The following is a 26841-nucleotide window of genomic DNA, read 5'->3' on the forward strand; positions in this document are numbered from 1 at the left end:
TGTCTAAGGTGAACGGGATCCAGCTGTAAGGGCACGAGAGAATTTATAAAGGCTTTTGGAAAACAGACCCTGTGTCTGCTTAGTGTCAAAGTTTCTGACTGCAGTGGTAGGTAAGTCAGACCTCAGACAAGGAAGGAGTTTTAGTTACGCTGCGTTAGTGGTTATTTCATTGACTTTAGAAAGCGGTTTTGCCATCTGCCACCTCCATCTTTTACAACAGGGATAACAGATGAACAGAAAGATCACAGATGTCGCAAATTAGAAACAAACCCTCTCTTTTATTGAATTTTATACCGTTAACACAATCAAAAAGAAAAATACAGTCACAAGTATGTCAAAAATGTTTCAAGAGAAATATCAATTGCAATACGTTGTACTTGGTTCCGAAAAAGAATTCCATTAAAATATACCACTTTTTCATGAGAGAATACTGCTATTATTCACAAAATACACCATACTGTGTAAGTCCAGTTGCAAACTCTCTAACTTTTTGGTAACGTGGCAAGCCTTGCTCAAGGTAAACAGGGAAGCAGAAGAACAATGACAACCTTTCTAGAATTTGGATCAAAAAATCACAGTTCTCCAGAATGGAGCTTTCCAGGGAATCAAGTACCTAAATTGCTAATGGTATTTTTAATGAAAGCCGGATACCCAAGTTCCATGACTTCCTATGAAATGGTGTTCCTACAAAGTATTCCTGGCCTGTGAAATGTTTATTTTCATGCTGGACAATTACAGTTTGAATAACACGCATAAGCACAGCGACATCTGAGTGAGATGTTGCATTGACCTCGGGCACATCCCAGCGGTCGGGTACTCGGCACCCTTTGAAGGAAACAGGTTCATTTGCAGTCTTGAAATTGCCAGCAGTACTAGGTGTAAAGTTTTTATCGTCCTTGCTGGCCTTAATTTGTGATTCTGCAATGCATAATTACTTGGAGAGAGTTTAATAGCAAATTGGTTCCGTTTCAGCCCAAGATTTTTCAAAGCTGAACATACAGCCCAAGCCTGTCTCACTGCACAGGAGGAAGGTATGTTAGAAAGGTGTATTTGGATTCCAGGCTACCTTAATTCACTCAGCACGTTACACCTAAGCTCAAATTACTGGACAGTAGACTTAAGTGATTTCTTGGGAGCTACAGCTCCCAAATTAACTACTTTCAGGTAAAGGAACGAATGATGTCATCATAAATACTGGTTTAATGCCTTTTACTTTTTAACAAAATCATCAGCGTTGTTGATAGAAACATCTATTAGAATCCATATGTAAAAATAATAATTGTTCTATGGCACGAAAAAGGCATGGCTTGACTACTGCTGGAGTCACACTAACCTTCTGGAAGCAAACTGTTATTCTCGGTTTATCATTTCTACATAATTGAACGTATTTCATAAAAAAACCTGTAGGTAAATATAATGTTTCCTTCTGTTTCTTTACTTCTGGGAAAGAATAAGTGCTCTGATGTGGTGCCTCGACATTTTAAAAAGTAGCAAGTCAGCTAAGAAATTATCCAGAATCACTAAAAAAAAAAAAAAAAAATTTAGAAAGTAATGTGTGCTAGAAGCTTGTCCATCAAAGTAGGTTTACAATCAGGCTGATTTAGAATCGGGCTGTGTGTTCCTAGAATCTAAGGAAAAAAACCAAACAGCAGCTAAAAAGTGTACTATGTTTTGTGAACTGTCATCTGCGTTTAGCAAAGCTCTTACAAGGCCGGAGCAATCAACTACTGTTACTTTTCCACGCTTTCTTGAGTGGCTCTAGGAGGTTAATTTGGTTTTGTTCTTGGTGGTTCCCCCCCCCCCCCTTTGTTTTTTTCCCACAGTAAACCAATAGGGCTGCTCCAGTTCATTCCAGTAATTGCTTGTTTCAGTCACTTTTACCAAGAGAATAACAAGGCATGGCATCTTGTTTACTACGTATAATAAAAAGTGTGAGGGTTGGGAATATTCTTAGATGAAACGGCTCATTTTAATAAACAGCTTCCATCCTTAAGACCAGAGATGATTCCAGGAGGCTCATAACCATAAATCCCGTGGGACACTTAAGTCTTCCTCCTCTTTTTAACACGGATTGTTCTCTATGAAAACGTACAGCCCTTTTAAGGTAGACTGAAGAGGAACTGACAGATCCAGACAGGCTCCTCCAAAATAAGGTCAAGAGAGTAGCAGAACAACATCAGGCAGGAAGGTATGAAGTTTCTCTTGGGAGAGAAAGACCCATAACTCACCAGGCCAGCTCAGAGCTCGCCAGGGCAGTAAGAAAAGCAGAACACGCTTTACTTAAAGGGTTCAACGGTGAAGTTGCTAAAGGCTTAACTGCTGACAAGAGAAAGAGATGCCAGGGGAAGAATGCCATCCCAGAGCCCTCACACAGCAGGCAGGTAGCAGCTCTGCTGCTTTTATCCGGAGAACTTTATAAGCTTCGTACACTTAAACGCTGCATTAAAAAAAAAATCTCTAATATTCTGAAGCAGCTGTAAATATTCAAAAGGGTCCCTGCATAAAGCTTCAGTTCTAACTTAGCGCACCTATGTGCTTTCTCCTCTCTTTGTGAAACTTCTACTCCAACTTTAAGTATGCAGCGGTATTCCGCTACCGGTGCCCCATCTTTCGTGAGTTGGCAGCTATAGTCTCCAGTTCGCGTAATACAGGTGTGCCAGTTTGAAAAGTGCAAACGACAGCAAAATAAGAAAAGTCACCTAGTTAAAGTCACTACATCAACAGCACAAGAACATAGAACAAGCTTTGTCACAAGTACGATCTTAATTTTTCAATCGTGCAGTTTTGTGATAAAAAGCCATGTTTTAATTGATCGCTCTTGCGAATTTTACTTTCTCCTGCTTTCCAGTGTTACCTTGAGAAAGCTTCCAGAGACAAGCCTTTAAGCTGTTCACAAGGAAGAATCTTTCCACCCTGAAGTAACACAAACGCGCTGTCTCCTCGCTTTCACGTTTGCCAACTGGCGTGAGAACAGATTTAAAGGTTTAACATCTTTGGCGAGCAGTAGTACAACGCTGTCGAGGAGATTTCAGTACTGAATAAGCTCAAATAATTAACGCGGAGATGTTACAATCAAAATAAGGGAGCGGCGAGTTCCAATCAACTCTAAGTTAAAAAGGGAGCACGGATGAACAAATAACCACTAACAAAAATATAAATTATCTCGTTTCTCTCAGATAACACACTCCCCAAGGGGGCCTGGTCCACATATAGTTTATTGATGTAAGAAAACAATACAGTTAGTGTTAGATCCAACCACATAGAGCAAAAGAATGAGTGAATGAAGGTTTTGTACAGTACATATAGGAAAATAAGATGTTTGTGACAACTATATATTTCTAAATAAAAAGGCTTCTAAATATACTCAAGTTACTGAAATCTACATGAAAATATACGGATGTTAATAGCAACAAGGTGCATAAAACCAAAACATCAAAATATTGAGCAACTCGATGTACTAGATAAAACTTTGCTAATAATGCAAGATGTTTTACAATCTGCTTGAAATATCACCTATACCACACAGGGTAAGCTGAACATTTAGATTTAAGATTCATACACAGTATTAGCATTAACTTCAACAACTACAGGCAGGGAATTTTATTTTATTTTTTTTTTTTTTAAGCTGGCAAAGTGACTACTTTAAGAACATCAAACTCTCTCTAAATTGAGAACGTATCCAAATAAAATGCTGCTAGCCCTTTCCAGATAAAGCCTTTCCTTTGCCTAACCACACTCATTGAAGTCAAAAGCATAAGACAGCATTTAAGAACAATTTATGTTACAACGTGACTAAAATAATGACATAATCCAGGTTTAAACATGATTTCATAGGCAAACAAAAGAAGATTCGTTTTAAAAACTAGTTTTTATAAATGCAGAATATATTGCATGAGGAACTGCTGGTATTTCTTAAGAAAATATATTGTGCGATTGTGGCTACAATGCACTGCTGCAAAGCATTGTTTCTTATAAAAATTATTAAAATAAAAAAAAACCACACTTATCTGAACATAAAGAGTAAGAGAGCACAAGTCTTCCAACTACCTATGAAGAGCAGGGTGGAAGTATTGCCAGTTTTTCTTGTGTTGACATTTTACTAATGATAAGTTTTGGTGACCGACTCCCCAGCCCAAAAAATAAATATTTTTTTTAAAGTCAGGTGCATATTTCAAAGCTGCTATTGCGAGTGTATTTTAAATGTAAGGACTTAAAAGTGTATGTACCAAAGAATTATAAAAATGCACTATAGTTTGAGTTATTGTTACATAAAGAACATAGTAAAAAGACTGTCAAAATAAGTAGAAAGGGGATCAAAACTGAACTAACTGAATTAGTGCAGTACTGTAGCCAGGCTTCTAAAATCAGATATAGAAAATATAAATAGACTGCTTTAGGTGATGATTCACCAGTGTCCAAAAAAGAACAAGTATTGGGAAAGCTCAGTTAACTTGATCCAGAGCTCTGAGCAGTTCTTCACCCTGTAGCAGGTTTCTGTTGCCTTGTATGGGAGCGTTTACTTCGCAGTCGTAACTGGTGAGCTGGGGAAGTCCACTTTCATCCATCGACTGCCCTAGGAGTTTACTGGCTATGTCTAAAGAGGGAGGGGAAGGAAAAAAAAAAAAAGCGCACTTTATTCATCATGCATAACCTTTCCCCTGAAATTGCTCGCAGAGGAGGTACGTTTGGATGGGTTTGTCACTCGGTTCTCTGTCACACGGTCCCTCTCCACACCCCACTGCGTGTTTCACAAAAGCCAGTACTAACCAGTTGATAGTAGAATGATTGTCTTTTGCTCCACTCCACTACGACCATTTGTTTTGCATCCCTTCACACGTTTCCAAGCAAGCGATGCGGTTCCTCCACGGTCACCTGGCTGCTGGAATAAAGACCCCTATAAAGAAATAAAACAAATCTTTATCAAATACTCTATCTTTCCAGCCCTCCACATCCCTCTTCCAAACTAACAGCTCCCGTCACCGATTACTAATGTAATTAGTAATGTAGACATTGCTAAAGTGGACTTTATTCGGAACTTGGGGAAAACATGTTTCCAAGTACACTGGCCTTGGAATTTAAAAGAAAACTCAATCAGATTTCAAGACCTTACCTCCCTTACAGAAAACAATCTCTAAAGCCTGGTTATCATCATTACCATGCTCGTGTACACACACACCCCCAGTTAATACCACTGCTCGGCTGTGAGTAAGCATCAGGTTTTCACTCAAGTCTCTTAATGGCTTTCTGCACTGGAATTAATAGCCTAGAGAGGAGATTCAGGAACCTCAGGAGGTCGACTCTATCGAAATTTAAGATGTAAATTCTGCTTGCGCTCCAGTTATTGTCACCAATCCATCTGATCTTACTGTGTCCAGTTCTGGGCTCCCCAGTTCCAGAAGGACAGGGAACTGCTGGAGAGGGTACAGCAGAGGGCTACAAAGATGATGAGGGGCCTGGAGCATCTCTCTTATAAGGAGAGGCTGAGGGACTTGGGTCTTTTTAGTCTGGAGAAGAGAAGGCTGAGGGGGGATCTGATCAACATCTATAAATACTTAAAGGGAGGGCATCAGGAGGACAGGGCCAGTCTTTTTTCAGAGGTGCCCAGTGACAGGACAAGAGGAAATGGGCACAAACTTGAATATGAGAAGTTCCACCTAAACATGAGGAGGAACTTCTTTCCTGTGAGGGTGGCAGAGCCCTGGAAGAGGCTGCCCAGGGAGGTGGTGGAGTCTCCTTCTCTGGAGACATTCCAAACCCACCTGGACACGTTCCTGTGCAGCCTGCTCTGGGTGGACCTGCTCTGGCAGGGGGGTTGGACTAGATGATCTCCAGAGGTCCCTTCCAACCCCATATCATTCTGTGATCCAAGTCTTGTGAGGAATGTAGTCCTAAGCCATTCTACTGCAGATACAGCTCCTTACCATATTTTTTTTGACATAGAAGCAGCATAGAAGATAAGGAGATTACAAAGGTTTTAAGGGCTCTGTATAATTAGGATAAGTAAGAAGCGGCTGCCACTGAAATAGATGTGATGGAAGGAATAAAGTGCCATCTTAGTATCAAGTTTGCTAGCAAAAGCAGTCAAATCTGCAAAGTTTTGTCTTGTTAGTAGTACCGACTGCTGCAAAAAGAGGAGGAAAAGGTATTTGAGAATGCTGCCATGATCCCGAACGCTTGGAATAGTAAAGAACCTATGCTTTCGGGCTATAAAACATCCCTGCAAGTCGAAAGGACAGTTGTATATTAGGAGCTATAGTTCAGCAACTTGGACGCTGCATTTCACAGTAACGTCAATCACCTACATTGGTGCTGGTTTGGTTGGGGTGTTTTTGTTTGTTTGTTTTGGGTGTTTTTTATTTGTTTTGGGGTTTTTTAAACTGTGAATGCAATACAGCCCTTCATATTAAAACAGGCCTAGCTCATCTTTTTCAATTTAATGGTTTGCATCACTGTTTCATAGCCTTACGATAACACATCTTGCCCTTGTCTAATACTCCTGCTTTCTAGAAAACTAAGGTAGTATTTTCTTTTTGTCTTCGCTTATTTTCACTCTTTGCAAAGTCCTGCTTTCTTACAGCTAAGAAGTTGTAGCAAGTTTTTTGCACAAATCTCAGAATATGATGTATTATCAGTCTGGATTTAACATGGTTTTTCTTCTGCGCCTGCGCAAGGTCTAGTTCATCCACTCAGAAATCTGTTGCGGCTAAAGAAGCCAAACAAAAGTTGCTTGAAGTAACATCAGTAAGGTCCAGCTACATGGAAGATTCAGCTTCTGACTGCGCAGAAGCCATCACAATCTCTATAACACTTTTGTCAGATACAGAAAAAAGAAAAAGGTTTAGCAAAGGATGAAGTTTGAACCTATAAGCATTGAAAAGGCACTAAGCAGAGAAGCCTGAAGATTATAGCAGCTAATACAGATCTGATTGTGTTCTGTGCATTTAATGACATCCATTCTTTAATTTAGATTAAATTAAATAATAGATTAAAATATTTTTAATATTTTATCCGCAGCACTGTGCCAGCTGCAGCACCATCACATGAGAAAGAGGCAATGAAAAGCAATAAAATCTCTGGCAGAGCTGTGAATTCTCACAGAGCTACTGGAAGCAACAGAACACCACACAAGGAAGCGTAAAGCATTTAGCAAATGAAAACAATAGCATAAGTATGCTTATTATTTTTTTTAAAAAATGAAGTCTGCTTGTCTCATAGTAAAAAGTGGAACATAAGAGCTTTCTCAGCTCTTCTAGAGGAGAGCAATGATAAAGATGGTGTACAGTGATTTGTGTCATGCCCAAACCAGAATCCTAATACAGGAATATTTCATAGTTCAGCACAAAAATAATCCTGCACTGTAAGACCTGACAGTTGACTACACCTAGGAGATGGACCACTAGAAAAAAAAACAATCTCAAAGGCTACATTGTACTAAGAATTAACTCTGCAAAAACCAAAGAGAAGTGGGAATTTACAACGAAGGCAAGAAGAGAGGTAACAGTATGTAATGGCAAAGCTCAAGATTTCAAAATATTAAGAACTGACAGTAAGAGACAAAGATTATGGAGACAAAAATACCCTTGCAGAAAATAACAAGCTGGATAGAGCCAATTAAGTGACACAAATCTAAGAGTATCTAAAAAGTTTATTTTGAATAGCTAGGACAGGTGATTAACAGCTACTTCAAGCCCACACACTAATACGGGAGAGAATGTGCATGAAGTGAAAGTGAAAGTGAAAGAACATACATTTGCTAGGTTATATGAATTCTATTCCCTTATGGTTCAGATGGTCTTGTTATCTGATCGAATAAAGCAGTCTCAGACTCGATGGAAAAATGAGAGCATAGAAAGAAGCATAAGAATACTATTTCCAGTATTGACAAACATGACAATTGCATTTGAATTTGGAAGTGAAATAAATATGGCAATTATAAATTTAAATGTGAAGTCTTATATTGGTGCACATCCTACTGAAGGACACGTATGTTCAACAAAAGAGTATCTTCTGCCTATTTAAGAAAGGTGCTTGGGTAAAGGGCACTTTTGAAACAGCTGACAGTAAGAGAACGAAAATCAGAGTATCTGCATAGGTGTAGGAATTTCATTATCGAACAATTCTCTCTGATCCCAAGATTTCACTGCTTACCAACAGCTAAACTCAGGAGTCTGCACCGATGCCTCATTTCAGAAATTGCAAGGTTAAGAGTGAATATTTTAAAACAGTAAAACAAAACTCACAATTCCAACTGCCTGAAAAAGTGAACCATCATGTTCCATTTTTCGTTTTCTCTGAGCATTATGCAAAGCTAGCATCTTTGGATTTAGTTCTTCATCCACTGCAGTAGATCTAAGAAAAATTGATTCAGGCTGTTAAGACGTTTCTACTATCCTCGAGCCATTCTTCTTTTGTGAACACTTATACACAATATCACAGAACTGAATTTATGAATTATACTACTTCTCTTATTATAATTGACTCAACAATTATTATCTATAAGCATAGCAAACGTTAGCTTTTAATCTTGCTGTGAAGCACAGAATGAGTTATAACAAACTTTTTTTTTTTTAAGTCTTGGCAGAAAAAACCCAAAACCTAAAGCATAAAAGTTCAGCAATTCACTTTCAACAGAAAGGAGGGAGGGAAGGGTGAGGAAAAGTCTGTTCTTAATATTTCCCTGTACAGATAAAGCTGCTATTTATCAAAGGTCTGATGTCTGACTTTGTAGACTTTTCTGTCATGATAAACATCTACTACAAATACCAGAGTCCATCATTAGGGAAATGCGGCTCGCTTTAAAAGCGATGCGTGTAGTGCACAGGCTGTAGCTGCCTCTTACCTCATAACAAAGCGGCCAAGAAAAGCACCAGAAATATTGTGTGGGTGTAAGTACTTGTGAATTGCCTACTGCATTCTTTTAAAAAAGGCTGCACATCAGATACAAGAGCAGAACAAAATCATAAACACAGTTTGCATACAGTAGCTGCCTATTACAGAAGATGTTTATGTAAAAGCTACTGCAAAATTAACTTTAGGGAAGCTTATTATCCAAAAACCCAAAAATTGTTTGAAATGTCCGAATTTAAATGTATGAATTTCTACTTGGAAGTAGAATGCCAAAGGCAACATAAAGCAGACAGTAGTCTTTTAAAATGTATTATATCTAATTCCTTGAACAGATACTAGGGTTTAAGCTTTGCTTTTAAAATACCTTTTATTCAGAGTGACTGTTAGCAAGCTAGGCACTCCTGGACAAGGTTTTTCCGTCTGATCCAACGTTCCTTTTCCTGCTCTGACTGGAGACGCAGTTCGACTCCTGTTCCCACTGTAAGGTGATGCTGGGGCACTACTCGTTTCATTGATTATGTGGACAGGAGATGAAGGAACAATTAGTGTCTTCACATCATCCACACGTTCTGTCACTGGTTTCATTTCATCAGCAGTACTTGATGGTGTCTGAGTCTGCTGAAATATGGTAACGGTGGCTGCATTTTGAGAGCCGGAAGAACTGCTTTCCAGCGGAGATAGCTGATCAAATGATCGCAGCTGGAAGTCATCATCCATTGGGATGTAAGGAGCCAACATCTCCAAATCTAAATCAGTTTCCTGGAAAAGACAAGAGGTAGAAACTATAAATATGTAAGAACATCCCAGCTATAACTACATTAAGGCTATTCCTTTTACCAAATCCTTACAATATTTTTTGCAAAATATTTTAATAAAAATGTTACATAAAAGGGGAAGGAGGTTCCTGAAGAGATTCTAAGAGAAAGAGAAGCACCGTGAGAATAAATACTAAGATGATACAGAATTTTAAGTTTATGTACGTTACCTGAGTAGAGAATGGATTTTTTGCTTCTGTATCTATCGCAAAGAGTTTCTCCACTAATTCCAGTTTGAATTCATTAGCCATATCATTATCCACATCAAAGCAGTAGTCATTGGGACTACTGGGCTGTGAAAACATTTTGAGCACAGTTTAAAGTTTCTGTCATTACAGCATTTTGTGTTGTATCTACAGATTCTTGGAAAAAAATGTTCTAATTCCAAGCTATAGTTGCACAAAATTAAAGCAGGAAAGGAAAACACGTTTATCGGTATGCGTTCACATTTACCCCACTTGGGGAGCACACATTAGTTGGCGCCTCTACAGTAACTGCAGGACAATTGTAACTCATTTGCTGTTTAGACAAGTTGTCTCTGAACTCTTCTAGAAAGACCAATCCAGGCCCTTCTTATTTCTATCAGGTGGTACTGCATGGATTTGCAAGACTCACTTTAATGAAAAGAAAATGCTCAGTAAGAAAATTTTGTCTTTTTTTCCCTCAGATCATGGCACGAGCTTAACTAAGTCCCAACTTAGAAATAATTTTCGATTCCCATCTTGGCTGCATCCTTAACCAGATTCGCTCCACCAGGCCCGACAGCACATACATTTTAATGACAGTGTATGCAAATTGCGCAACTAACCTCAGGTGAACTTTGGCTGGTACTTGCGTCAGAAGGACTGGTTGGTTGCTCTTGCACCTGAGGCATGGTAAAAGAAAGTTCGAGTGGCTCCGGGTTTGGCTCCAGCTTTGATACAACTTCTCTATTGAGTGCAGGATCAGCATTGCTACGAAGTGGCTTTGTAGTTTCAGAGGCAGGTAGTGGGGACATTGCCATATTTATATTCTGCAATTTCTCACTGGATGAGGGGAGCATTACATCGTTATACAAAGGAACTTCATCACATTGTTGTTCATCAGACTCTATAAAAATTAAAAGAAACCATCAACCTAAGTAACAATACCGTTCATGTCTACGGACCTCATTAAATTTAAACAGCGGCTGAAATACCTCCCTAGGTAAGTGATACTGGGAGGTTATTTTTCAAAATTTACTGTAAAATACTAACTTTACTAATTAGCATGCTCTCCAATTTAAACACACACCCACCATTACTGCTGAAATCCAGAGAGATAATTGTGTCTCCAGCTGCTGGGGCCAGCACAGTTAAAGCATCTGGTTCCTGTTTAAGTTTTTCAAATAGGCTGTTGGTATCATCCAGGTCATCTTTGCTGAATATTTTGGTCATTTTCATATCAGGAGACTCCACTGGTTTCAGCATACACTCGGTTTGTCCAAGGGAAAAAATCAAGTCCTTCTGAACAATTCCACTGTGAGACAGAGAGGAAGATGACTGTTAAAGAACAGCTTAAAAGGAATAAATTCCTTTTGCAAGTTGAAAAAAAAAAAAAACAAACCAAACAAACCCCAAACAAAACAAAAACAAAACCAAACCAACCACTACCACCTCCAAAAAAAACCCCTCAAACACCACACCACAAAATTACCAGGATAGGAACTTTAAAAATTCTTTTTTTCTTACTCATTCTTTCCTCAAATGTAATAGACAAAGCAAGTACTAATTATGCCATCCAAAAAAGTAACAAAAATAAACATGCTTTTCTGAGAGCATTGAGAAAGCAAGGAAAAAAGAAAAAAGTCAGATATTTCTTAAAACACTTTGTTTTAAATGACTGTGCAATATGTTGATAGGTTGACACTGGTACATTCACTAGAGTTTTGAAAAACTAATTTAGGGCTATTAACAATTGCAGAAAAACAGTCAACAAGTCTGCCTCCTGTTGAAGCTTTCAATTAAGAGAGGAATTCTAAGGAAGAAAAACATAAATGGGATTAAGAAAGACACCATTACTGATGCTCTGACTCCATGACGAAAAGTTATTAGTGAAATTAACTGCTCCAGACTGCAGACAAAGATTAGAGAGTTGTCTAGAACGCACACAAATTCTCAAATGCTTCCACTGCAGTAAGAGACTGACCCAAACTACACTCATTTGCCTGCAGAGATCTTCCCACTGACATCACTAGATCAAAAAATTGATTTGTTCTCAAATACAATTCCTAACCCAAGCACCAGCAGTATTCTAAGCAAAATTTAATCACTAGGAAATAATAACATCATAACATAGTCAACAGAGGGTCACATTCTCAGTGAGATGAAAAAAAAAACCCCGAGTGCTATCTGATGAATTGTCTTCAATAAAAATAATAAAAAAGAATAGCGGTGTCCACTCGACTTACCTCAACACATAGTTTACGCACACGATGCACTGGGGCTGAGAATTCTTAGTGTTGTATATAACAGTTGCTTGAGTTTCAACCCAGACATAGCCACCCTGTTTAGCAAGCATTCTGTACTGCCCTGTCGTCACCTGCCCTTTTGTGAACACTAAAAGCAGAAAGGAGACCAGCTTTAATTACAGATAGAAAAACCCCAAACCATTTAAAATAAGTATTCACTGCAGATCCGTATCTGCAATTAAAAGAAAGCCCCCCGTTCTGTTGCTGCTTTCCCCCGGTGCTGTATCTCATCTCTTGTAGCTGGAGGGCTTTAAATACATCTTTTCACTTACTGTCGTGGTGGGTTTTGGTCAAATGGTCAGAATCCAGCGCGTGATAGTACTCATAGATTGAGCGCCCCAGGAGCTCCTCTGGCTCGTACCCCATCAACTCTGTAATTCTTGAAAACAAGAGGGAAAACTGCTAAATAAAAGCAGGCATGGACTAGCACAACTACCAGAGCATTTGGATGCTTGCACATCTACAAAAATCCTAAGAGTCACTTCCATACACATTAGCTACAATTTCGGTTTACTGGCAGTTTTCATTTTGAAATAAATTGCTATTTTTTTTTTATGCTTATGAGAGCGTTTTATGCTTTATGGGAAATTTCAGCAGGCACAGGATTTTCCTTCTCATTGAATATTTATAAATCATATCCTGTGGTGGACAGGATTAAGTAAATCCCTGCTTTGTAGAGTTGAGGGGTTTTGGGTTTTTTTTGCTTAAAGGTAGACCAGCTACTTATGGACTAGAATATCCAGCTTACACAAATACGAGAATTTAATAAAATAAAAAGACATATTTCAACGGCTTTAAATCTGCAGCTAAAAGAAATTAGGAATCAGATTTATTCTGCATTCTTAAAGAAAATAGTTTCTTCAGCCCCTAGAGGGCAGTGCTAACCAGGGGAACGCTTTTACTTTGCCCCATTCTCTGTGCAGAATGACCAGGTAAGTACCTTCTATGTGACACCATCAGTCCTAGAAAGGTAAAGTTACTGCAGAGGACAGAAAGTTAACCTGCACTAACATCTCCGTGCATCTAACTGCAGCAACTAATTAGAAGTTCGTTTTTGTTGTAAAGAAAAGGAAACAGGCAGTAAGAAGTAACACCTAATTAAAAACACAAACAAAAAAACCCAAACAAAAAAAACCCTCCAAACAAAAAAGCCTCCGGCCAATTATTTCCTTCACTTCTGCCTTTCAGATTTGTCAAGCTAAGTTTCCAGAGGACCGTAAGAGCAGTCTTACGTATTTGACTACATCCATGATTCGTAGCAGAACACAAAAATCTCGTTTTCAACAGCAGATGTATTGCATTAAAAGTACAGCTGAATGTTCTGGGGGGTTTTTGGACTAGAGAAAGCAGACACTATCTCCTGAAGAAGGGAGAGGGGGGAAGTGGTAGCAATAAAACGCATCTGACAAGCATTACACCAAATTGCATCACCGTCTTTGACAAACCTAAAATCCTTCCTGTTTTTTCAGTCTCCAGAAGAATCTTCTCATTTCAATTTAATTGCTACCACTACACTAAAGACCAGTTTGAACTGGCAGTTAACTGCAGGCAAATGATTTATTCCAAAATAATAACTCTGCACCCTCCTTAGATCGAAAAAATCTGGCTTTTAAATAAGACATCCTGATCAGTTAGTAAAAGCCAAAGCATCCCAGTGACAATTCCATTGCGCAGACAACTCAAGCTAACAAGTAAGACTATGTAAATGTACAAGGCCAACATTAGCCAATATGTACCAACCATGCAAATCCTTCAAATGAATTCTTTTTTAAGTACTATATATATATATGTATTACCTTTCGTCACAATAGGAAAATTTCATATCAAGACTGTGACGGCTGAGGAACGTTTTACTGTCCAAGGGGACCTCGATGTTTGAGGGATGAGGAATAGGTTCACAGATCAACACCAGACACGTCATGGGGGGCTTTTTGTAGCCACAGTGAGTTTGGTTCCCGCACGTGTCGTATACACGAATGTGTCCAGTGCAGTGGAGTACCTATGGGAAAGTCGCATTTTAAAAAGAGAGCAAGTTCTCGTCTGTCAGCCGACACAACTACTATTTCCATTAGCACACCCAGAGCCAAGTCCTTCCTCTCCCCACCCCTCACCGCAAGGGCAACACCAGGAAGGCGGTGGCGCTTGCAGATGGCTGGCTGAAGGAGAGCAGCGGTTCTCACGCTGCAGGGGCTGCCACGAGCACACAGGCTGCCAGCGCTCTCCTGGCGGGTGCTGGCTGACACAAGGCTAGGCATTTCTGCATTTCCGTCAGCTGCTCTTTGAAAGTTACATCAGTGACAACACGGATAAGCAATTGCCTCAGCAAAAGGTATCTCGCTATTTAAATTTGAAAGTTACGGTAACACTATCAACCTCCGTTTTAGATCTTCTGCAGAAGGGATGTTACAGCTCAATATACAGTCTTCCAGAAACAAGAAGTTTTGCATTTTGTGTCTCTTTTTTTAACCCTTCTGAAGTAGAAATTGTTCAGACAACAGCAAAGAAGAAAGAAGTTGTTTGATCAAGAATAACTAAATTTAAGTTAGAAAGGAGAATTGTGAGCCATAATACCACTCAATACAGTAAAAAGTTACTTTTTGTCCAGGGGAGAAAGTGCATTCACTGCAGAAAGTTATGAGGCAGTGCTCTTTTTGTTCCAACTGTTACAAAAGTGATAGCCAGCAGCTTCAGAATGAATGGTACTGAAGTCCTTCAGAGATCTCAACTGTCACATTTACAGTGTCAAATCAAAAGAAAACAAGTATCAGCATAAGTGGTGTCAAGTTGGTGTTGTTTTTTTTTTCCAAAGGCGAAGGCTTTATGCAAACATTCAGCAATTACAATTTCTAATAAGTAAACAACCTCTAATTTTAAATGGAGACTTCATTAAGAGTTTTGAAAAACTAGTTTTCAAACATTGTTTGTTACCCTGTGATGCATTCAGCATTACAATTCAGCATATTGAAGCACAATCATTAAATTAGTTAAGTATTTAGTGAAACTCAAGTTCATTACATGAAGCAAAAACGTTGAAATACAGCGTTACGACATCTGAAGAGGAAGCTGCCAAACTATGTAAATATTCCTTTGCATTAGTTACCTTCCACGTAGCAGACTTTATATTCACTGTTCTTCCCCTGCTAGTCAACGTGCACTTCATTCTGAGAAAAAAGCTGCGCTCTGTGTTCTGCTCTTTACCTTTTTTCACAGGACCTAGCAAAAGCAAATAGTAAAACCAGTTCTTAAGCTCTTGGATCATCTTCCAAAGGCATTAAAAAAAAAAGTCCAAAACCCAAAAATGTTATAGAACTCTAACACTAGGGGAAGACCCCAAAAAAATAATTTTAAAAGATTGATAAACCTAACAGCACTTTTGATAGTAACTTTTTTCGGAATGAGTTTTACTGCGAGGTAAGCAAAAAACTGAAGCTTCACTTTTTTAAGATCAGTATTGTATTTGTACACTCCCAGATTTTGGGAGAAGGGGTGGGAAAAGGGAGAGAGACTGACTGAAAATTTAACAGATTTTAAAATTGTGACAGAGGGCAGGAAAAGCACGTGCAGAATGAGAAGTACTACTGAGTTGGTTTCCATTGAAATGCATCAGTAACTCACTGCATGGAGGTGCAAATCAAATACATTTTGGGGCCATAGCTTTTCAGGACTGCAGTATTTTAAGTTTTTAAATTCAGAATTCACAATTCTGCTGTTTATATGCATCCTAATATTTCCACAGTGATTTACACTCTGAGTTAACAGGGACCAAGTTTTTAAACACATTATTAGCATTCTTGGGGAAAAAAAAAAAAAACAACAAAGAAGTCAAGAAATTCTAATACAAATTAACATTAGCAGCACTAATTTTTTAGCCTTACTTGCCAACAGCAGGCTTTAAGACAACAGCAGGGAGAACCTTTCAGAGTCAATAACTAACTAGGCTATTCTGGGCAGAGAAAATGCAAACTGATCCTATCAAGAGAGCTGCGAGCAACTCCTTGTGTGTGGAAGGACGAAATAAAGCACCTAGGAATATAGAGCAGTGGAAGAGCGAGTTTGCCGAGGCATGCTAAGAAGTGAGGACCAAATCATAGCACGGGCTGGAAGTTTTGAACACGCGAGCTTACTTCTGATACAAGTTTATACAATAGCTCGCTCTCATCCTCCACAGACAATAGTAGCTTCACTGCACTGCAGCTACTAGTTTGACAAAATTAATTAGAAAAATATTAAAGCCCCTACACTACATTGTCTATTACTTCTAGCAGAGGCAAAGACTAACAGGGACAAGCCTACTTTATGCCACATCAAAATATCCTCAATAAATCAGAGGCAGGGGGTGGGGGGAGAACCCACAAAAAACAGAGTTCAGAGAAGCAGCCAGAATTCAGTATTTAAATTTAATTCAGTATGTTTTCAAAAGAATCAAAGCAATCTAGAAAATCATAGTTGAAGATCACACAACATTATTTTTACCAACTCCTGATGCTTAAGCCTCTGTTTTGAGAAGCAACTTTAAAAGATGGAACAGCTAGTCGCCAGCTTTGAAAGTTTAAAAAGCAACTTCATAAAATCAGAATGCAGTTCAGCTTCTGCCAGTCACATTTGTATTCGTTTGCACCTGTACAATCCCAAAGGGGAGTCTTTAATACTCAATTCAAAACCAAAATAATTCCACTGACGTAAGAACTGCAGCAGCAGAAAGCAACCTGGGAATACTAATAAATATAAAAATGTACCATTATTACTGTAATTTAGACTTTTGTCTGCCAACTTCATTTGCGAAACAGATTTTGTAATAATGCTTTCCAGACATCTTATTCCAGTCCAGTCAATTTAGACAGTTGGCTTGCATGAAACTCAGTAATACGACATCTTGAAGAATAAGCTTTTGCAACAATACCAGGACCAGCTTTTACACTGCCTTAGTGAAGTTGTTTCGCCACCTCTCCCGTGTGCATGACTGTATTCCAAAGGCGGAGTGGGCGGGGGGGAGTCTAACACAGCCTTAGATACGTACTTCAATATTAAGGGCAGACAAGTTTAGAAAAATGCTTACAAAATGAAAGTTGGGGCACTTTATGCTATGGTATCTTATCAGGTTTCCTTCCACTGAATTAAACTGAATAACAACATAAAAGACTTCTGATTTACAGTGCTCGACAAAAGCAGAGGTCAGGCTTGGTAATTTATCACTATCTAGATTCAGAGTCCATATAACCCTTATTTGATGAAACAGGAATTATTAGACATCTAACAACTGAGTAAAGCAGATTTGTTTGGAGGCATGCAGGCTGCCAAGTCTTTATAGTCATTAACAAACCTTTAGAAGACATAAAAGCAATAATTCATGGGCATTTGTTAAATTCAAAAGCATACAGAGTATGTGAACACAGTGTTCTTCCTCAGACGGAGAAAAGAAGAGTCAGAAATCTGTGAAAAGATACCAATTTCATGCACCAATTAAAAGGTGCAGAGAAGCATCAATCCCAAAGCCCTTTTGGGGGCTGTCCAAGTATTCTCCGATTAGTTTTTCGGTGTCCAAAATATAGTACCTTTGTTTTGTATCTTAGGTATACCACCACAGATTTCTAGAAGAAAGCATTTGCTTAAGTTAAGTTGTCCTGAAAAGACAAGCCCAGACCAAGACAAATGCACTGATATAACTTCTCCATATCCTTCTCTAGCAATCACTTAAAATAATTCTCAATCAATCTACCTCTAGTTTTATTCCTGTAGGCACGCTAATTCTTTTCACCCTCAATAACACCATTTTAATCATTAGTTTTGTTTTAGATTAGAGAGTACTAAGTCTCATCTTTCCTACAGTTAGGATATTGCCAAAACATTCCGGTTATTTCTGTTGTTAGTATCTCTGAACAAGGTTTATATTGAGATTTAAGCAGCAAAATATACTAGTTTGTTCTCTCAACACCTTTTTCTGGTGGATATCCAACTGTACTAAAGCCAACAGGAATTTTCCGTAAGTAAATGAAATAAATTTTGTCTTCTCACCATTTCTGTGTGTAAGCATTTCTCTCAGCTCTTCATGGTCGCACGGATGAGTGAAATCAAATACACTGTGCCCCGTCAATTCAAACTGGGGAGAAAAAAAAAAAAAAGAGGTATATGGGTGTCTAACTTTACATACACAAAACTGCAACAACTTTCACAGATTTGAAACAGTCTTAGGAAATGTCAGTATTTCACCTGAGTGAGTCCCATACACTTGTTCACATTTTCAGACATGTAAATCATGTCTCCATCTTCGGACAGAACCATGACAAATCCATCAAGAGCTTTCAAGTAGAAACAGTTCAGTTCCTTCTCCATTTTGGCTTCTGTCTCCAGCTCACCTACAAGCAGCCATACATTTTTGTTTAAGTAAATATCAGCCATTCTTCACTTGCCATCAGGAATGACTTCTGGCACCAGTCTGCAAGGAGTCAATCCTGCAGGACTGTTAAAAACCAGTATATTAATTAGATAAGTGATCTATTAAATTCTTCAAGCTCTAGTAATTGTATCACAAACCACAGAAAAGCAGAGGTTGAACGTCTGTGTTTTTACACATAAACCAATAAACTTCCACCTTAAGCAAAGTCTGTGTGGGAGAAATATTACCATTTATCCCAAAAAGGCATTACAGACTTTTCTCAGGGGCTTCCTAGGAGACATTTCAGAGTACAGCTACCAAAGTTACTCCTCCATACAGTATAGGTAGGCATGCACGAGAACAAATAACCAGTACAGCATCTCTGGCCTACTGTACAGATACTGGCTCATAAACTAGCTCAGATACTCCTGTAGTTGTGTGGGGAGGTGCACCTGCAGGCACAGAGACTCAGCTAACTTCACCTTCAGTGGAGAACAATTACCAAAAAAAAAAAAAATATATATATTCTTGCAGTTTATATTGACAAGAAACACCTACAGTTCGATAAACCAGCCTGGCACAAACCTACAGTTTGGTAAAGCACAGTCGGAGCCACCAGCTCTAGGGGGAGAAGGAGGATGAAATGAAAGAAATTAACTTTGGGACGAGGGTCAAATAACTGAGGCTGAAAGTGGCACTATGGCTGCGATGAGCCAATTGGGATCACCAGAACAGAAAGGGAAAAACAAAAGTCTCGTGAACAGTGGCCATTTTTCCTGTGCCATCACCAATAGCCTATTTCTACTGTAAGACCTTCCACCTTTCTGTAGAAAGGATGCAATTATAATTAATTAAATTTTTAACTGCTGATAGGATTTAGAAATAACTTCTTCCTCAATATACCTCCAGCCCCTTTTCCAGATTTTGTCGTGTTATTCCCTTACCAGCATCTAGGAGCTTTCTCATGCGCAAGTAGCTGATGGTCAGTCTCATAATGGATGCCTTGTCCAGGTGTGCGCTCACGGTATGGGGCAGAGGCAGCTGATGAGCAAGCTCGTAGAATACTTCCGACTCCTTGCTCCTTCGGCACCGGGCTGCATCTCTTGACTTCTCTTTTCTGCGTTCCGAGCTAATCCTATTTAAACAAAATTTGGGGTTAATGTAGGAAACAGAGTTCTCTGTGAAAGCTGAATTTGAAACTAAGCTGCCCAGTAACCAGTTAACCAGTTATCAAAGTTGAATAATTTAAAACTTCAATTTAAAAGTGTAAATTCTGTGTATAAAGTTCTGCTGGGGTTGGGCTCTGCCAGAACTAAATTCAAACACATAGAAACTTCCAACAAGATCAGTTCTTCAAACAGACTTCTACATACTCAGGACCACTCCTGAAATGCTTATCTCATACCTTGACTGCTGCCCCTCTAGCCTCCAATTCCTGTTTTCTTCTTCTTTCCTCACCCCGTAAGACCATTCAAAATACTAAAGCATAAGTTATTTCCAGCTTGATGCTCCAGTGCTAATGTGTACACTCTCCAAATTCTTCCCTTTCCACCATCCTTACAAAGCCCACCGAACAGGTCAGATAAGCAAGGATACACATGAAGCATCCTGCTTTTCAAGTGATCCAAAAAGTCCCTTTCCCAGCTCTCTTTCTCCAGTACAGTCCCTTCCATAGACTCCCCTATAGTGGAAAACAGCTGTAAAGAAAAAGCCACGTTCTCCTTCCATTGCCTCCCTTAGGCTCACCTCCCCCAGGGCACATGAAATAAAGCACAGCTCACAAAAAGCAAGCACCAAAGCAACCAGAACTCTGTCAGTTGGTACCGTGGATGATTCTCCTTTTGCCCAGTACCCACACTGGTTCATGTTTGTCTCACTCATCTGTCACAGAGTTTGGAACTAAGCATTTTGAGAGGGGCTCTCCCAATTTTTTCTTATATTTGAACAAGAACTCAATGCTGCTGTGGTCCCCGAGGAAGTTATGCCACTGCAGTTAAATGTTCTTTTATTTTTAAAGGGATGATACAGAAGTATACAGTACTATTGTCCACTTTTTTTTATATACATTTTTGCCTTCTGAGGGCACCCTATCTTCATTTTGCATATACCTGAGAAACAAAAGGCAGTTGCACTAATCTGTAAGATCACCTTTTTCCATTGACTTTCATGGAAGTTGTAAGACAAACATATGCCTACAAACATTGCTTTTGTAATTCGAAGTTGCATGCCTTTTAATGTTATCATAAAGAGATTAAGCATCATTACTTGCAAAAGACAGAAAATAAACCACTGCATTATTTACTACTACCAGTTTAGGAATTACTTTTTTCAAACTTTACCAGACTTAAAAGTGACATACTACCACTGCCAAATTCATGTTGCTAAGTCTGCAGATCTGTGCTAAAGCACTTTTTAATTAGCATCCATCTTGTGGGAGGTGCCACAGATGATAGAGGAAAGTGCTTCACAAGCTGATATTCCCTGAGAAATAATGAACCAGGTTTAATGTAAGCAGTCAAATACATACCCGTTTTCAGAGACGTTCAAAGAACACGTTCTCAGTCCTTTACTTGATGTGCTACCCACAATAGCCAAAATCCTGCTCAGTTTGTGCAGAAACATGCAAGTGACACTCTTAAGGCTGACACTGGAAGCATGAATGCTTTGAAACACCAAAGAAGTTTAATAAGCTCCGATAAAGACAGAGTAAGCCCTCAGAATTTCTTCTGTGATGCCCTTCGTTTTTTCCAACTTCATAAAGCTATACAATGTCTCCATCCCCCCCCAACCCCACCATCCTCTCCTCCTACCCCCTGCCACTGCCAGCAGAAAGAAGCGCTAGGACTTTGATTTTCAGAATCATAAGTTTTAAAGGCTCCTAAGAGCTAAGAATAGGATTATGTTTTCTCCTTTGGTGGCAAAATCAGGCTACTAGATCACAGAAATACTTATTTCTATGTAATGAGAAACATTAATAAATCAACATAATAGTAATGGAGATATTTGGAAAACTAACTTACTGGTCTTATAGCAGTAAAAAATTCTGGACATACAATAGCTCTGTCTGATTCTGTGAATATAAGCTTGAGTTCCTCAGAAAGGTAGCCTAAAATATCTGATTATGTTTCCCATCTTGCAGATTTCTTCACATTCAGTTTCCCTGTGACAACAGATGTTCCTGCTCCAGCCATGGATACTGTGGTCTGAGAAGCTTGAGGCTCCTGAGGTACACGTATATCTGGAAACAGCCATGACAAGAAGTCTGACTTTTAACAATACTGGACAAATATTTTAGCTATATAACCCGATTGATTAAACATCTCCTACTGAAGACAGGCCTCAAGTACCTCTTCTCTTGATGGAAAACCAAGTGCATAGGTAAAAGAAAAAAAAAAATTCCGTGTTCTTTTTGTCCTTTTGAGGACCACAGATTGCACTGACAAAGGTAAAACAAGTAATTACGCTGTCCTGGACAGATTCACCTTTATACCTCTGATTTTTCTTTGTTGGCTACTCATTCAAGATTCCTTCACCTGCGGAAAGTTCCTCCTACACTTTTAAATTTAAAAAAAAAAAAAAAAAACACACAACAAAAAAACAAAACCAAAAAAAACCCCCATGCTTTGGCAATAATGCTGTGCACTTCAAGTCTACGAGATTGTCAGGCCTGCGTGAATCACAAAGGACACGTAGAGAAAGACAACACAAGTGATGAAAATATATCCTAACCTCACAAGTTGTCATTTCAGCCCTTTCCCTTGTTTTTTCTTTCCGAAAGCCTAATGTTCTTGAAAATATTTTTGTCTAGTTTCCAGATTTTTGCCCGGTTTCAGCACACTTAGCAGCAGACTTCAACATAAACAGTCAAAACTTGAATTATTAATTATGAATTATTATTAAAACCACTGAATTATTCATTACCAACTGAAACACTCCTCAAATCAAGCTCGCGATGTTACAATTTAATCCCAGAGTAAGGGAATCAAGCGCTGCTTGACTTTACAATGGGCAAAACTCAAGTGCAACGTTGGTACCAACCGGTGCCGTCCGAGCAGCACAGGCTCCTCTCCCTCTTACTAAGTATTTCCTTTCTAGAAAGGCTCCTACTATAGATAGATATTTAAACTGTACAGCACAAGCGCTTCCTATTTTTAGCTGCTGTTTAAAACTAAGCTGTAACCAATCTGAGTAAAACCCAGCAATTTAAATAGGGAGATTAATTCCCAGCTTCAAAGAGTGTTTCTTTAATGGATCAAATTAATGGGGAAAAGGTCACAAATGAGGTTTAATTACCAAGTCAAGTCAGAGTTGCCTCAACATGGGATGCCATCAAATAATAATAATGAAAAAAAAAAAAGCCAAAAAGAAATCCTTTACTGTTGCAACTACTGTAAGCTTTGTTCCTTCCAGTTGCACAAAGTAGATGAAAAAGCACGCAGTCATTGTGTGGACCTGCCCACAAATTTCTTCATAGTCAAATAAAGGATACTGAATTCCTGTAAAGAAAATGTATTTCTTAAGTGAACTCTCTCTCAACGAGAGAAAAAAAAAAAAAAAAGAGGAGCTCAAGGAAAAGGACTTTTAACAAGTCATGTAATTTAAGAGAGATTTTTCAGAAATGCCTGTGTGTAACACTCATGGTCTTCACAACAGAAATACTGTTCTGTAGGAACAACAGGAACCCACACTCCATTTAAAACAAACCCCAAACTTAAGAGCAGTATTGCAACCTTCTGCCACCAGTCTTGCACAGAAGAAAAATACCTAAAGACTGAGAAGAAAATCTCAGCTGAAGAGTGGATTATACGTGCAATGAAAATATCAGAAATTCCAGTGCTAGACAGGAAATTGCACGCATTTTCAGGTCTGATGTTTCCTGCACAATTTCAGGGACAGACATTCTTTTCCATTATGTATTTCTGCCACCAGAACACAGCAGCGGAGAGCAATGCAAAGCAGATTATGTGCCACAGCTCACAGAAAGTGGTGTTTCAGTGACAGTTTTAAACCCACTACGAGGCCCTTTTTATATGTAAGAGATGTTTACATGCAATAGCTGAATAAACACCTGAGTTCCCAAAGATATCCAAGCTAGCAACCCACAGCAAAAAGGTATTTCACCACCAGGAATTCACTGCAGCTGAACCAAGCATTCAGCTAAAAGGTATTACCCAGGCTCCCACTCACTGCCTCAAATCAAAAAGGCTTTAAAATACAGCAAGGTGAATATAAACAAAGTTTTACGGCAGGCTTTTGCAGCAAGCCAGAATTGGCCCAACAGCTTCAGGCCAGCAGCAGTCCCATGTGGAACATTCACAGATGTTAACACAGCCTCTGCACTCGAACGTGCAATTCCTGTCATTACGGTCATATGAACCGTTTGGGCCACAGCATCTCAAACGATATACCGGTCTCCATACTATCCCAAAGACCCCTCCGCCCACCACTACATATTTCTCCAATGATTCCCCCATTGTCTAAACACAGCCCACAGTTCATCTCCTCAAATGTAAAACTAATCAATAGCCACATTTACACCTAACTTGTTCCAGCTTATTTACCACCAGTAACCAGGTCCAAAAAGAACCCTGGAAAATGCCATCAGTAACTGATAAATTTCAATTTAAAATTACTAACTAGATTAAAAATGGTCAATGGACAGATCTTAAAACATGCAGCAAGTCCACTTTGTCTCCTTCTAAATCATCATTCAGTGTCAAGGGAAATTTTACATTGTCTACACTATTATATTAATACAATTAATCAGCTGGAGGTTTTTTCCCCATGTATGTTGCTTTACTGCTGTGTTCTATTTTCTATCCTTTCTCTCCTTCTAACTTACTGTTTCTCTAATCAGGTAGATTTTTCTCTAGGTTTCAGTTCCTATGTGAAACAGCTATTGTGCATGTATTAATTAATCCAGACTCATCTTCCTTGATTCAGGTTTTGAGCACATTCTAAAAAAAAAAAAAAAAATTATAAGCATCCTGTTAGCAATTCACATTTTTCTCTTTGTAATTGTTTCCTACAATCGATTGGCTTTGTATTTATCATGGGATCTATTCTTAAACAGAAGTATACCATAATACACTTCAAATTCAGTAACGGTTCTGACATTAATTCCCAACATTTGCCAGCACGAGATCGCGTACACGATACTTCCATATTAGATACAACATCTCCTCAGACTGTAAAACTAGTACTAGAAATATCTGGCTCGGGAATGTAGTCACAAAGACCGTATCCACTGTAACGCTGCTTCAGTTTTTATTCATTACGCAAAAAAAAAAGATACAGGATGTAGCTATTGCCATACTATAATACATTAACAGTAGATGTCATCCTTGATGGTACTGAACTTAGAAAGCAGACCTGTAAGGGGCCTGGTATTTAGCTTTTAAGGTTGAATTCATTCCTGCAGTTGGTACAAAACTTGGTTTTCTTTTCCTGCCTAGCCTAAACCAGGTGCCTCTGCCAGCACAGCCGTATGGGACAGAGATGCGATTCCATAGCCCGTTAGAACACCCTGACACGGGTACCATTACACTAGTGTAACACGCGGACCATCTGAAGAGCTTAACCCTGGGCATGTCCACCTCAAACAATCGCCTACAGCACAACAGTACACCTCAGCCAACAGAATACCAACTGGATACAAACTCACTTAAAAGATGCGGATGCCAAAGAGGGTATTGCAACAGAGCTCCACTCTTTAGACTGCGCTGAACATGCAGTCATTGGTTTTCTCCACTGGTTGTTAGACCTTTATTTTGTACAGAGCTGCCAGCCACAATATTTACCAAATTCTTCTTCCACGGAAAGAAGCCCCATGCAAGCTCAGCACTTACCACAGAGAAACTAAAACAGTGTAAATCAAATTCCCTAAAGACAATTTCATACCAAAAATGGGTTTATAATGTAAGATAACTCCAAATCCAGTTATTTAAATATACGGTCAGCTAATGATGAAGGGATTCTTCCAAAGAAAAAGAAAACCAAAACAACCCACGCAAAACTCCCCAAAGAACCCCAACCAATACGCAGAAGCCCCTCATCTTCCACCTGGCATAGATGGAAAACATGCCAGTTAGCCCCCTTATCCCTTTAACAATACTTTTAAATTGACATTGATCAACTTTGGTTAGGGGCAACAGAGCTGCAGTGTTAACACCATCAAGTCCCGAGACAGACCCTCCCAAAACATGGCTCGGAGTCACACGCAGCTGAGACATGGCACCCCCCACCCAAGATGCAGCAGCAGGGACTGCTCCTCACTTAGCAGGCAGAGAAGAAAACAGGTTATGAGTAAGGGCAACTGGGTCCACTACAGTTAGTCTTGTGAAGGAGCCCCAATTTTTCCTATTTAAACCTGAGAAAATGCAGGGTGGGGAGGAAAGGGGCCAGAAGACCAGCTTCGCCGCATGTGCCAGCTTCCAGGGCTACTCGTTTCTATCCAACCGCTCCTCCCAACGGCTGGGGAAAAGACATTTCAGACTGTGCTCCCAAACACTTACTGCAAAGTCTGAATTTTCAGTTGGATAGGCAGGCTTTCTGGGAACTGTAATGTATTTGCAAATTCTCCATAAATTTTACTTTTTTTTTTTTTTGGGGGGGGGGGGGGTTAGGAGGTGTGCTCCTCCCTTCTCTAGCTGCCTTGCAGAATTAGTGCAATCTCTCAGCACCAGTTCATGATGAACTCCAGGTTACAGCTTTGCCTCTTCCTGCTCTCACGTCACATTCTTTTTAAGCATTATTGCTTTCGCCCTTACAGCCAATTTTATTTACCAATTCTCATTATTCTGTAGTCTGTGTAGAGAGTTCTTGTGAGGGAAATACCAAACAACAAAAAAAAACCCCACCACACCCGAATCTCACGTATAATCACAAGCATGTGATTTTCTAAAAGAAAGTCTTGCTCATTATGAATTAATGAGCATTACAGCCCAGTAATCCAACTCAGGAAAAGAAATCAGAAATTCCTTACGTATATTAAGAAAGACTTATTTAACTGCAGAAACGAGCATAATATCCCAGCAGAGACAACACCTCTGTATGTAAACTCTTAAAATTCATTGCTTTGTACGTTACCTTCTCACAAAGCAGTTTATTTTCTTTACATGAGGGTAGTTACAGGCATTTACCATAACTTGACTACCACAAAAAAAAAAAACCAACCAACCCTAACTGAAAAAAACACTAATGAATTAAGAGAGCAAGCAGGCAGTTCAGGCTGAATTAGCTACAACAGCACAAACTTTCCGAGCTAACACCAAAACCCACTGCCGTTTGCAAAATGATAGTGGGGAGAGGCAGCGAGA

At 39.2% G+C, this 26841-nt stretch overlaps 1 protein-coding gene across 1 annotated transcript in view; it reads right to left on the bottom strand.

Annotated features, from left to right (window-relative positions):
• Nucleotides 1-3196: 3196 nt before the first annotated feature.
• Nucleotides 3197-26841, bottom strand: part of HIF1A (hypoxia inducible factor 1 subunit alpha) — a 31430-nt gene continuing 7785 nt past the window's right edge. The window contains exons 2-15 of the mRNA XM_074148790.1: nt 19468-19658; nt 18358-18503; nt 18163-18247; nt 15251-15363; nt 13947-14149; nt 12423-12529; nt 12091-12238; nt 10939-11159; nt 10471-10751; nt 9833-9955; nt 9212-9606; nt 8241-8349; nt 4768-4894; nt 3197-4594 (exon numbers count right to left, since the gene is read on the bottom strand). Coding sequence (XP_074004891.1) covers nt 4443-4594; nt 4768-4894; nt 8241-8349; nt 9212-9606; nt 9833-9955; nt 10471-10751; nt 10939-11159; nt 12091-12238; nt 12423-12529; nt 13947-14149; nt 15251-15363; nt 18163-18247; nt 18358-18503; nt 19468-19658 — 2401 coding nt within the window. The 3' untranslated portion in view covers nt 3197-4442. The remainder of the gene's footprint in view (nt 4595-4767; nt 4895-8240; nt 8350-9211; nt 9607-9832; nt 9956-10470; nt 10752-10938; nt 11160-12090; nt 12239-12422; nt 12530-13946; nt 14150-15250; nt 15364-18162; nt 18248-18357; nt 18504-19467; nt 19659-26841) is intronic.

Source organism: Numenius arquata, chromosome 6, assembly GCF_964106895.1.
Source record: "Numenius arquata chromosome 6, bNumArq3.hap1.1, whole genome shotgun sequence".
NCBI classification, from domain to species: domain Eukaryota; kingdom Metazoa; phylum Chordata; class Aves; order Charadriiformes; family Scolopacidae; genus Numenius; species Numenius arquata.